Below are 13,868 nucleotides of genomic sequence, written 5' to 3'. Positions count from 1 at the left end.
TTCGGCCCCTTTGGTATAGTCCAAGGGATGTGAGGTGTGGTAACTTTTAAGTATGATTTTCGAAATGCGTCCCAGGCCGTTTCAATGGAGGACTCTGGGTCTATTGTCCAATCTATTAACGATGCTGAGTGCATGATGTCTGGTATGTTTGCTTTCCAGACGTTGGGTCTGGACTGGACTGACGCGTCCTCATGACTGGCAGTTATATGGAAGTCGAAAGTTAAAACTGCGTGGTCACTTTTACCTAAGGGTGGCATATGGTGGAGGTTCGCAACATCATCCTCATAGTGAGTCAGTATAAGATCTAATAAGGATGATTCAGTGTCCGGGTCGTACCTAGTCGCTTCTTTCACATGTTGCACTAGGGCACATGTGATAACCGCATCAACTAGTTCCTGCTCGAAGGAATTTTCTGACGATTCAGTTCGCAGATTTTCCCAGTCTACCATAGGTGCATTAAAGTCCCCTAGGATTAGACATCGACCACTTTGGGACCAAGTATTGAGACTGCTTAACAGGATCTCATTTGCCTCACAGCTTGGACTGCGATAGACCAAACCAATCAGCAGCTCTTGTCCCTTGCATTTTAAGCGAAGACTAACTAATTCACACGTCCCACTCTCATGGGATACACTATCGATAATGGTAAATGGGATAGCATTCCTAATGAATAGAGCTACTCCCCCTCCTTTGCGCTTTTGTGTTCTGTCGGCCCTTACTAACGTAAAGCCCTCGAAATCAAGTTCTATACTATCTATAGCCTGTGTCAGCCAGGTTTCTGTTACTGCGATTATATCTGGCTTTATAGAGTCAATCTGCACACCTAGTTCCGATCGCTTATTAAGTAAGCTTCGTGCATTGGTGTAACAGATCCGAAGCCTGTTTAAGTGCCTTCGTGCTTCACCCAGAGCGGCTTCGGCATCATTCTCTGTCGAAGTCTTACAACCCGAAAATTTACAATTTTCAGGTCCTTTTCGCCAGCGTCTAACCTATGTTGTAGTTCTTTCTCGGCTTCCCGTCTTTTAACACGGTCTGCCAACGGTAGGTCCTTTCGGATAAAGACTCCTGAACCCTTTAATTTGTGTCCATTTTGTAAAATTAGGTCACGTTCGTTTGAAGAGCCGAATACTACTTTAAGCAGTCTGGAATGATTTGGTTTCGAGTCCGTTAGACTCCCTAGTCTATACACCTTTAGCAAGGTGACCCCAGTCATATTTTGAGGCATGAGTTGATTAAGCAGCTGCCTAATCAGTACAATGTCATGCTCAAAACGAGCTTTAGGTTCAGAGCTATCGCTCTCCTTAATTCTATGAAAAATAGCTGACCTGTCGCTATGATCAGTTTTCGATTTTTCAACCACTTTTACGGGGGCAGGTTTCCCTTTTATATCAATACTTTTCTTTCTTACAACCTTTACCCATTCGTCAACGCTGCTGGTAGAAGCAATAGCAGTTGCGTCAAACCTAGTGTTGGGTTTTGGGGGGTTGTCGACGACCTGAGGGGTCGTGTTATGTTTACCATTTGAAACCGATCGAGCCTTGCGATTGCGGCTCCTAGGTGTTTCCTGTTGGATCCCATCTGGGAGACGGGGAACAGAAGATGCTCGAAGCCTAACTCGCATTGGCTTTGTGTGTTCTGCTGTACGGATAAAAAGGTACTAATACAGGAGGCTATGGGCCCATTGGCTTTGGCCTGCAAGAAAAACGATGACGGAAGCACTGATAACAGGAGCACTGACGATGAAGAATGTGTCAGTGTAGTAAGTGCTGCTACTGGACCCATTAAACACCTGACTGCGGTTGACGGGAGCGTGAAATCTCCGTTGACATTAACGAGAAATGAAGTGTCGCTTGATACTGACATCGGCAGTCATACACCTCTAGTCGAAATAGAAGATCCGGATAAAACTGTCACCGTCCCACATAGTCCAGGTGTGGCTGTTCTGAGTGGTGACAAATGGACTTCGGTAAGAAGAAAAAAAATAAGAAGAAAAAGGCTGTAGGCAAAACGCAGCTGGTCAGCAAGACATTGGAAGGGACTTTATCAGAAGAAAAATCCTCACCGCGTGAAAAGACAGATCTCTCTGAGAGATCAGTCATTTTTCATAAGATAAGAGAATCTTCAGACACTGAACCAAAGGCAAGATTTGAACATGATCTCAATCATATTAAGACATCATTAAGTAAACTACTCCCAGATACAGTTTCAGGAGTCAGTATTTGTAAGCTTTATAGAATAGGAAAAAAGGTGGATTCCGAAAGTCCTCAGAAAAACCGCCTCCTAAAGGTTACATTCAACACGGTGGAAGAAAGGAACCTGGTTCTAAGTAATTCACGTAAACTGATTGGATCCGGAATATATGTCCGTGAGGACCTCAGCCTAGCTGATCGTATTAAGAGAAGAGCTGCAGAAGCGGAAATAAACGAGCGTCGCCGAAACGGTGAAAGAAACCTCGTTCTTAAGGGTTTTCATATTGTAAAAGTTCAGAGCAAAACGATCCCCAAGCCACTCTGGGTGGCAAGGGAAAGCTCTCCGCAGACTTAAAAGTGTGCTACATAAATGCTCGCAGTCTACTAAATAAAATGGCGGAGCTGAAGTCAGTGGTGGATAAAGAAAAACCGGACGTTATCGCTGTCTCGGAAACTTGGTTAACGTCAGAAGTATTAGATAGTGAAATCCAATTGGCCGGTTTCATAACCAGTAGGGCTGATAGATTAAACCGAAGGGGAGGCTGGGTTATTGTGTACACGAAAAGTACCCTAACCATAAGATTAGCTGAGACAGTAGCACATGTTTCAGGGACATGTGAACTGGTGAGATGTAAGTTGAAATGCCGAAGGCAAGATATTGAAGTGGTTGTAGTTTATCGCAGTCCAGAATGCGTAGCAGATGATTTTCTCCTCAGTAAACTTAAGTCCTGGTGTAACAACGGTAAAAGCCTTGTAGTAGGCGACTTTAATGCACCATATATAAACTGGGTTCACTTAGAAGTAGAGTCATCTATATCGTCGTTCGACTCCAAACTGTTAGAAACCTCGATTGAACTAGCATTATTCCAACACATTAGAGATCCCACAAGATACGACTTAAGAAACTCTTCCTCTCTTTTAGATTTAGTCTTCACACACGGTGATGACGTTGGTCAAACGGCTTTTCTCCCACCACTTGGGAGAAGTGACCATGCAGTCATCTTATTCAAATTTATGGCTGAAATTGCTTCTCAAACAATTGCGCCGGCCCGTCCTAACATATGGAAGGCAGATATGCAGGCAATTAACTACGCAGCATCGGCTGAGAACTGGGAAATTGACTAAAAGGCATCAGTACAAGAGGCATGGACTCTATTCAGGCAGTTATACAATCGGGTAACTCAACCATATATACCCTGGACTGTCCCAAAGAAAAAGAAGCACGGACATCCCTGGTTAGGGCGGGATATTCGACGCTTACTAAGACAAAAGAAGAAATGCTGGGATGTTGCCATCCGCCTTGGCACAGCAGGTACGATGGAACACTACAGATCGATAAGAAACGAGTGTATAACTAAAATTCGGGAAGCGCAAAGAAAATATGAAATGCAGCTGGCAGAATCTGCACTCAAGCAGCCCAAGAGGATATTCTCGTACATAAACTACAGAACAAGGATTCATCACTGGATTCCCAACCCAATTAAAGTAGGAAGTGAATCTGAAATGATAGAGGAAGATTAGAAAAAAGCTGAGGTTATGGCTGACTACTTTGGGGCAGTTTTCACTCAGGAACCTCCTCTAGAGAAAGAACCAGACCCAATTACAGAGTCAACAAACCAGCTGCTCGCCGTGGACTTCGACCAAAACGATGTGCTTAAGGCTCTTAGCACCCTAAACATGGAGAAGTCAACAGGACCAGATGAACTACACCCTAAAATCTTGAGACATATTGCCGAATATTACGCAGCCCCACTGACTGTGATATTCAAAATGTCACTTGACCAAGGTGTGTTACCTATGGACTGGAAGGACGCAATCGTCACTCCCATACATAAAACTGGTCTACGACAAGTTCCATCAAATTACAGACCCGTAAGCCTCACTAGTGTTGTAATTAAAATACTGGAAAGGATAATCAAACGGACCATAACAGCGTTTATGGAAACCAATAACTTGCTGAACATGGCACAACATGGTTTTAGAAAGGGTCTATCCTGTACAACGAACCTCCTTATAGCTAGGGAGCTCTGGATTAATGCGCTAGACAATGGAAACTCAGTGGATGTTGTCTACATAGACTTCAGTAAGGCTTTTGACAAGGTGCCAACTAATAGACTGCTATTGAAGTTGGCAAACCTTGGTATTGCCGGACCTCTTTTAAAATGGATTAAGGATTTCCTAGTAGGTCGTAGGCAAAAAGTAAGAATAAATTCCAAGTGCTCCATCTGGAGACCAGTACTTAGTGGAGTACCCCAAGGTTCCGTCCTAGGTCCTTTACTTTTTATAATGTACGTTAATGATCTTACAAGTATAGTACAGTCTCCAATGTTATTATACGCTGACGATGTAAAAATTTGGCGAGTTATAACTGGAGACAAAGACGCATTTACTCTTCAGGCGGACTTAAATAATATGATAAACTGGTCTAAAGAGTGGCTAATGCCTATCAACTCGGAAAAGTGTGTCTACATGCACTTGGGGGATTCAAAGGTTAATACGTACAACATAGGGGATGTGTCATTACCCGTAGTCCGGTCTCATAAGGACCTAGGGGTGACAGTGAGCAATGATCTTAAGACGACGGCCCATTGCCGGGAGGTCGCAGTTACGGGGTTTCGAACCCTCTGGGCTTTAAAAAGGACATTCACTAAGCTTGATACTACCATGTTCACCATAGTATACACATCCTTAGTGAGAACTAAGTTAGAGAACTGTGTTCAGGCTGCAAGCCCCTGTTTAAAAGGTGACTCAGACATACTAGAAAAGGTACAGAGGGCAGCTACGCGTGCAATTCCGGAACTCCAGGGTTTATCATATAAAGAGCGGCTTGAAAAACTGAACCTCTTTACTCTGTCCTATCGCAGACTAAGGGGAGATCTAACATTGATGTACAGAATACTAAGAAATGATTTCAGACCTAACTTATTCTCTCTCTTCCTTCCCACTAGATCGGGACACCTCAGAGGACATAGCAGGCGAGTAGAAAAGCCAAGAACGAACAAAATACCCGTGGCATACAGGTTTTCACACCGAGTCATCAATACTTGGAACCTGCTGCCTGAAGCAGTGGTATCCGCACCTTCAATTGACTCTTTCAAGAGTAGACTGGACACTCACAGAAGCATACTAGAAAAGGAATAACACAGGCCTTAGGCCTTCCTTCCTTACTACACAAATCTGAATCTGAAATACCCTAGGTTGTTTGGCTGTTCCCGTTCAACCTATTACAGAAGGTTGAGGAAATTAAAAGCACAGTTTATAAAGAAGTGTCGGTTACCGAGCTGTGACGAAGAGACAGACAATCCAGTTGTCGTTACAGAATCGCGTACTACCGTAGCTACAGAGCAGTGGGCTAATATTGTCACAGATACAGCTACTGCTTCATGTAGTTACGTCCAGTGTTCAGACAACACAATCAGTGGTAGTATCTGTTTGATTATTAAAAATTTATAGGTTGTGTGATGTCAGAAATGTCTCCAGCCGTTCATCTTTCGATGAAAGAACAGTTAGACAGAATGGTCATTGAAATGATGAAAGGTGGTTATATAAGCATAAAGAAGGTTGACCAAATATTGGACATTTTTCGTGCGCGGTATCCAGAACTTCCAACGTCCGTCCGGGGTGTTCTACGTCGATGCAACGACGTGGAGCCTAAGATCCTAGATTCTGGAACGTATTACCACTTGGGATTGAAATCAAGTCCTTTGAGAATTTCAGAACATTGGCTACGGCGAATCCGTTTCAACGAACTTCAGTTGCAGTTAGACTACGACGGTCTAAGTTTGTTCAAAAGCTCTAACCAACAGCTGTGGCCGATCCTAGGTCGCATAGTAGCTCCACTAGTTAGTAGTGTTTTCGTAGTTGGGATCTACGGTGGTGAAGTAAAACCATCTGATTTCAACGACATGTCAGCAACACATAACAGAGTTACAGGAGTTGCTGACAGTAGGTTTTAATGTAGATAAGTATCAGCTACATTTAACAGTTAAATTAGTTGCTGTTATTTGTGACGCTCCAGCTCGCAGCAACGTGAAGTACATTGTGGGACACAATGGTATCGCTGGCTGTGACAAATGTCAGGTTTTAGGGACGCGAATGGGTGGTCGAATGACTTTCTCCAATGGTGAACACGACTTAAGAAATGATGTCACTTTTCGTAGTAGGTCCCAATCTATCCATCATCGTGGTACAAGTTCATTTGAAAATCTGCCAGTGGATATGATTAAATGTTTCCCCTGTGAACCTATGCATATGATATACTTAGGTGTTACTAAAAAACTTATTTCATTATGGAAGGACCTAGCTATTAAGCAACTTAATAGAATGGATCAATCTATTATCGCATCAATAAATGATGCACTATATTTTGTAGACAGCACACTACATGCGACTTTCAACGGAAATGTCGTTCACTGTATGAAGTTTCTGTATGGAAAGCAACTGAATGTCGGTTGTTCTTATTATACTTAGGACCTGTAGTTCTTCATAATAGGTTACCACTATCAATGTACAGAAACTTCCAGTCACTCTCTTTGTCTATGTATTTATTATCGCACCCTAAGTTTCATAGCACATTCGCTAACAGTGTTCGGGTTTACATTAATAACTTTTTATTAGGTTGCGAAAGGTGTTACGGTACCGAACACTTAATCTACAATGTGCATAGTTTAAAGCACATTGCAGACGACGTTATGAAACATGGTACTTTAGAATCGTTCGCAGCATTTCCTTTTGATTCTTACATGAGAAAAATTAGGCGTTCAGTACACTGTGGATTTGCTGCGGCTAAACAAGCCGCACAGCGATATGCCGAAGAAGTTTACTTTCAAAGTATACTGAATCAGGATATGGCTGACCATGTCACTGAGCCTGAGGTAACTGATGATTCTTCCAAGCAAATGGTCAGTTACAGGAACTCAAAGCTATCTACTGCAAGGCCGGACAATGTAGTTATTGCCAAAGGTAGACCAGGGTTCGTAACAGAAATACGTGATGGAGGCCTTATTAGGTTCCGGCCATTTCATAATCCTTCCGATTTATATACCAACCCTTTTCCCTCCAGTAATATTGGTATGTTTAAGTGTTCTACCTTAAGCCACGAATGCACGTGGATAACACTAACAGGCATACTTTGTAAGTGCATGTGTTTGCGCACACAACATTATGAGGTCATTATCCCTCTTTTGCATACATTCTAGTAGCAGATGTGACATCATTTCTCAAGGACTGTTGCAAATATAGCACTTTAGCCAGTAAGAGTCTGTTGGTTAGTGATTTTGCGTCCTCCATCAGGAAGTGTTAGTGAATTTTCATCAATGCAATAAATTTACAATTTTTCACGCCTGCGCATTCATTTACAGCATCAAAGTGGAAAGTACATCTTAGTTGACGATAAGGGGAACAAGCAAGTGGTCTGCATTCCTAACAAATGGCTCCTGAACAACGACCATTACGTTTATCGGGATGATGTTAGTGAGCAGGACATTATTGAGGGTGTCGATTTTGGTAGTCGATTCTGCGTCAGAAAATGCATCGTTGTGGTAAGCTGTAATCAATTTAAATTTATTGCTTTTAGACAACAACAGTGTTGCCCAGCAAATCAAAGTGTGTTTAACAACAGCATTGGGCTACAATAATAATAACCTTAGTAGAAACGATGAAACAGCCCTGTGAAGCTGAAAAGTCAAAAAGGTAAATTGTTCAACGTATTATATCATTTGTGTTAGAACTGTCAAACGAAAGCACAAGGATTATCTATGCACCTCTGAAGAACTCGAGGTTGCTGAGGTTGAGGCTGGATTTGCCCCGGTGGACTTTCCAGTTGTCAACATTCTGACAGGAAACTTTTCTCCCATTGCGAGGTTTGTACCTACTTATCAATTGTCATATAGTAGTTCATCAAAAGCTGACCTTTCATCACCACCAATTCCACGTACGTCGACGGAAGGTGATAAACCGTAAGTTGCATTTACTTTATTCCTGATAACAAAAGTTTGAGCGATGATACACATCACATGTTCAGAAATATCCTAAAAGCGGTCACTGAACTATCTAGCAAGATGGATAGACTGATCGCTGTATGTGAACCTGTCTGAAAGGAGGTATTTCAGACAGGCTTTTGCTGATTTCCGAAGATCATCACATAGTAGATGGTTTAATCTTCCCATATAAAATTTCTTCAAACACCCGAAATTTTTGGTTCTCTAAAGCTGCCTCTGAAGAACGCAACTCGTCATGCGTTCGTAATGGGAAAGTGATTGCATCACTATCCTTATCTTCCATACGCCTTTCACTTACACCCATGGCTAAGCGTCCACATACAGCGATCTGTCTATCCATCTTGCTAGATAGTTCAGTGACCGCTTTTAGGATATTTCTGAACATGTGATGTGTATCATCGCTCAAACTTTTGTTATCAGGAATAAAGTAAATGCAACTTACGGTTTATCACCTTCCGTCGACGTACGTGGAATTGGTGGTGATGAAAGGTCAGCTTTTGATGAACTACTATATGACAATTGATAAGTAGGTACAAACCTCGCAATGGGAGAAAAGTTTCCTGTCAGAATGTTGACAACTGGAAAGTCCACCGGGGCAAATCCAGCCTCAACCTCAGCAACCTCGAGTTCTTCAGAGGTGCATAGATAATCCTTGTGCTTTCGTTTGACAGTTCTAACACAAATGATATAATACGTTGAACAATTTACCTTTTTGACTTTTCAGCTTCACAGGGCTGTTTCATCGTTTCTACTAAGGTTATTATTATTGTAGCCCAATGCTGTTGTTAAACACACTTTGATTTGCTGGGCAACACTGTTGTTGTCTAAAAGCAATAAATTTAAATTGATTACAGCTTACCACAACGATGCATTTTCTGACGCAGAATCGACTACCAAAATCGACACCCTCAATAATGTCCTGCTCACTAACATCATCCCGATAAACGTAATGGTCGTTGTTCAGGAGCCATTTGTTAGGAATGCAGACCACTTGCTTGTTCCCCTTATCGTCAACTAAGATGTACTTTCCACTTTGATGCTGTAAATGAATGCGCAGGCGTGAAAATTGTAAATTTATTGCATTGATGAAAATTCACTAACACTTCCTGATGGAGGACGCAAAATCACTAACCAACAGACTCTTACTGGCTAAAGTGCTATATTTGCAACAGTCCTTGAGAAATGATGTCACATCTGCTACTAGAATGTATGCAAAAGAGGGATAATGACCTCATAATGTTGTGTGCGCAAACACATGCACTTACAAAGTATGCCTGTTAGTGTTATCCACGTGCATTCGTGGCTTAAGGTAGAACACTTAAACATACCAATATTACTGGAGGGAAAAGGGTTGGTATATAAATCGGAAGGATTATGAAATGGCCGGAACCTAATAAGGCCTCCATCACGTATTTCTGTTACGAACCCTGGTCTACCTTTGGCAATAACTACATTGTCCGGCCTTGCAGTAGATAGCTTTGAGTTCCTGTAACTGACCATTTGCTTGGAAGAATCATCAGTTACCTCAGGCTCAGTGACATGGTCAGCCATATCCTGATTCAGTATACTTTGAAAGTAAACTTCTTCGGCATATCGCTGTGCGGCTTGTTTAGCCGCAGCAAATCCACAGTGTACTGAACGCCTAATTTTTCTCATGTAAGAATCAAAAGGAAATGCTGCGAACGATTCTAAAGTACCATGTTCCATAACGTCGTCTGCAATGTGCTTTAAACTATGCACATTGTAGATTAAGTGTTCGGTACCGTAACACCTTTCGCAACCTAATAAAAAGTTATTAATGTAAACCCGAACACTGTTAGCGAATGTGCTATGAAACTTAGGGTGCGATAATAAATACATAGACAAAGAGAGTGACTGGAAGTTTCTGTACATTGATAGTGGTAACCTATTATGAAGAACTACAGGTCCTAAGTATAATAAGAACAACCGACATTCAGTTGCTTTCCATACAGAAACTTCATACAGTGAACGACATTTCCGTTGAAAGTCGCATGTAGTGTGCTGTCTACAAAAATATAGTGCATCATTTATTGATGCGATAATAGATTGATCCATTCTATTAAGTTGCTTAATAGCTAGGTCCTTCCATAATGAAATAAGTTTTTAGTAACACCTAAGTATATCATATGCATAGGTTCACAGGGGAAACATTTAATCATATCCACTGGCAGATTTTCAAATGAACTTGTACCACGATGATGGATAGATTGGGACCTACTACGAAAAGTGACATCATTTCTTAAGTCGTGTTCACCATTGGAGAAAGTCATTCGACCACCCATTCGCGTCCCTAAAACCTGACATTTGTCACAGCCAGCGATACCATTGTGTCCCACAATGTACTTCACGTTGCTGCGAGCTGGAGCGTCACAAATAACAGCAACTAATTTAACTGTTAAATGTAGCTGATACTTATCTACATTAAAACCTACTGTCAGCAACTCCTGTAACTCTGTTATGTGTTGCTGACATGTCGTTGAAATCAGATGGTTTTACTTCACCACCGTAGATCCCAACTACGAAAACACTACTAACTAGTGGAGCTACTATGCGACCTAGGATCGGCCACAGCTGTTGGTTAGAGCTTTTGAACAAACTTAGACCGTCGTAGTCTAACTGCAACTGAAGTTCGTTGAAACGGATTCGCCGTAGCCAATGTTCTGAAATTCTCAAAGGACTTGATTTCAATCCCAAGTGGTAATACGTTCCAGAATCTAGGATCTTAGGCTCCACGTCGTTGCATCGACGTAGAACACCCCGGACGGACGTTGGAAGTTCTGGATACCGCGCACGAAAAATGTCCAATATTTGGTCAACCTTCTTTATGCTTATATAACCACCTTTCATCATTTCAATGACCATTCTGTCTAACTGTTCTTTCATCGAAAGATGAACGGCTGGAGACATTTCTGACATCACACAACCTATAAATTTTTAATAATCAAACAGATACTACCACTGATTGTGTTGTCTGAACACTGGACGTAACTACATGAAGCAGTAGCTGTATCTGTGACAATATTAGCCCACTGCTCTGTAGCTACGGTAGTACGCGATTCTGTAACGACAACTGGATTGTCTGTCTCTTCGTCACAGCTCGGTAACCGACACTTCTTTATAAACTGTGCTTTTAATTTCCTCAACCTTCTGTAATAGGTTGAACGGGAACAGCCAAATAACCTAGGGTATTTCGTGTCTGCTGCCCGCCTTTTCGTAATCTTATCGAGCTGTCTATTCTTATTCTGAAAGAAATAATTGACTTAAGTAAGACTGAACATAGACAGCAACCAAATTTTCCGACCTGCACTGCTAACAACTCACCTGCATAGCTTCCAAATTTTGAAAAAGTGATTTAAAACCGACAACTTTTTGTCTACTGTCTGTTTGTTGATGTATTAAAACAAGACCTGAAATTCGATAGACTATCCCCCATCCAAAAGTCTATTGAATTAAAATGTAAATTTGTTATTCGAATTTACTACTGTGAGGCTTATTTATATTATGTAGATGAAATGTTAGTGTGCAAAAATGCGCTACGAACATTTTGGGGATTTCCCCAAACATTGGGGAAGGTTTTTCACTTTAGGGATTTCCCAAAAATTTCCCCAAAGCTGGCAGCTTGGGTTGCTTAGTTTAGTATTCTTGGTTGTCATATAATTCAGTTTAGTCGAAAGAACTATGTTATACTTAAGTATATTGCTTGAAGCCCGTTACGAAACAAATCAGTTTAGTAAGTAGAGCTGCCTGTTTCTAATGAGTATACTGATTCGAGTCAGTCTGATTAAAAATATGAAAAAAATGCCTTTGGTACTGTTGCTGTATAGCAACAGTACATTTGATAGCTTTAAGTATGTTTGCTTTTTATTTCTAGACTGTAGATCTATCACTGACCATATTTCAAGATCATTGTCATTAAACAATTTCCGCAGCAATAACATCGGTAGCATGACAGATAAGCGTCTGAGCTTTTAGTTGCCCGCAAAACAGCAGTATATAGTCTTAGAAGATGAGTGTTCTGTGCAGCTGGTTGTGGACAAATGTTAAGGATTTTTTGACAACTGGAACTTTTAGTTTATCAGACACTAACTCTGCTTGTATGTCTTCCTGTTAAACTAGACGCAGATGCATGGGAATACCTAAATGGGAGCAAAATAATAAAACCATTGCGATACGGTACTAAGTCAATGTTATGCTTTGCACAAGTAGTAGTGGCTGACCTGATCTAATATTCATGAACCCAAGGTAAATCACAACTGCATAAATTCTTTGCTAAAAAGCATGTAATTTGGTTATTTATCTTGTCCACATTCCTGACTAAATTCATTACTATTTTATCATTTAGAATGCAACAGGAGTGAGCCTTCACAGATCCTAAAATCTGTTTCGCCACTAGAACTTTGGCCCTAGGAAACTTTTTACGGGAGACCGAACTAACAGCAGATTATAAAAGGGATGCTGAACGTCCCCCCTATTCTCACAACCACTTCCAGTATTTTTTGAGTTACTTATTTTACCCTTTCGTTTGGGAAAAAACAATTAAGACTGCAGTTTAACATTTCCAATGCAACTTTTAGACGGGAACTTGGTTTAAACCTTTGTTTGATATTCGATTTTTAATGAAAGTTCCTGAATAAATTTTTAAATCTAATGCTACTTTGTTTTATCTACCTAATCTTTGCAAGAAACATGCGATACACGAGCCTCTCAGCACCTAGTTCTTGTGTAGTAAATCTAAGTGACTTAGTAAATATCTTCGTCATTTTCTTGGGAAACATACAGACTCGGGTCCTCTCATAATTAATTCTAACCACCACGAGTTTTCACGGCAGCTGACGGATGGACACGCGTTACACATCCTAATCGTACTTGCAGCTAGTCTCATAGCTTTTTATTCAAATGCCATATGATAAGCAAGCAATGCCTCTACCCACACTAATGGAACACTAGTAACTCAAATGCACCCCGTATGGTACCTTACGCTGGTCTACGCACTCTCTTAGCTTCTGAGTGAGAATATTACTACGGTCCTGCTAAAAATCCCATGAATCCCGTTATCTCCATCAAAACAAATAAGTCTGTATTTGCTGCATATAGCAATTTTACTTTTTAGAAGATATAACATTTAGAATTAGAGTAAAATGGAAGTATACAGCATATGAACGTGGTACATGTCTTCACCGATTAACTGAAATAGAGAATACGGATATTAGCTTAACAGGCTTATTTAGAAAGACTAGAGTCTAATTTGAACTTACTGCGTGAAAGTTATACTGGGACTACGAATGTTGTAGAAATACAGTTTCTCGGGGCGTATGAAGCACTCAAACTGGAAGACAGTTGTCCACAAGTATGAAGGTGAAAATTTGCAGGTACTTTTCATCATAAGGGTGAACATATTAGGTACCGGTTGACATCATACCGTAAAAAAACACAAATTTGAGAGTGGCGAAATATGATCAATAAAAAAGTCAGCTTAACAACAGTTAGTTACCTTTTTACTCCGTGATTATGACTCTTCGGCTTCCTTTTATAGCCAAAACACCGAACATACACTACACACTGGTGGCAGATTTCCGGCTTTTCAATGTTAAGCTTGCTTTAACGTACTACGTAATGAGTACAACTCGTCTATTACTGCTATATGGCATATTTTTTATAA

At 40.9% G+C, this 13,868-nt stretch overlaps 1 protein-coding gene across 1 annotated transcript; it reads right to left on the bottom strand.

The window, feature by feature from the left end:
* Positions 1–9,337: 9,337 nt before the first annotated feature.
* On the bottom strand, positions 9,338–12,857 carry MS3_00001206 (uncharacterized protein). Its single transcript, XM_051208689.1, has one exon. The coding sequence runs from the start codon at positions 10,262–10,264 to the stop codon at positions 9,389–9,391; it is 876 nt and encodes a 291-aa protein (XP_051071892.1). The 5' UTR covers positions 10,265–12,857; the 3' UTR covers positions 9,338–9,388.
* Between the last annotated feature and the right edge of the window lie 1,011 nt (positions 12,858–13,868).

This window comes from Schistosoma haematobium, chromosome ZW (assembly GCF_000699445.3).
Source record: "Schistosoma haematobium chromosome ZW, whole genome shotgun sequence".
Taxonomy (NCBI): Eukaryota; Metazoa; Platyhelminthes; class Trematoda; order Strigeidida; family Schistosomatidae; genus Schistosoma; species Schistosoma haematobium.
This window is presented reverse-complemented; position numbering and strand designations above follow the sequence as displayed.

Coding starts and splice junctions, on each gene's coding strand:
- MS3_00001206 (XM_051208689.1), bottom strand. CDS start 10,264: ATGGATCAATCTATTATCGCATCAATAAATGATGCACTATATTTTTGT.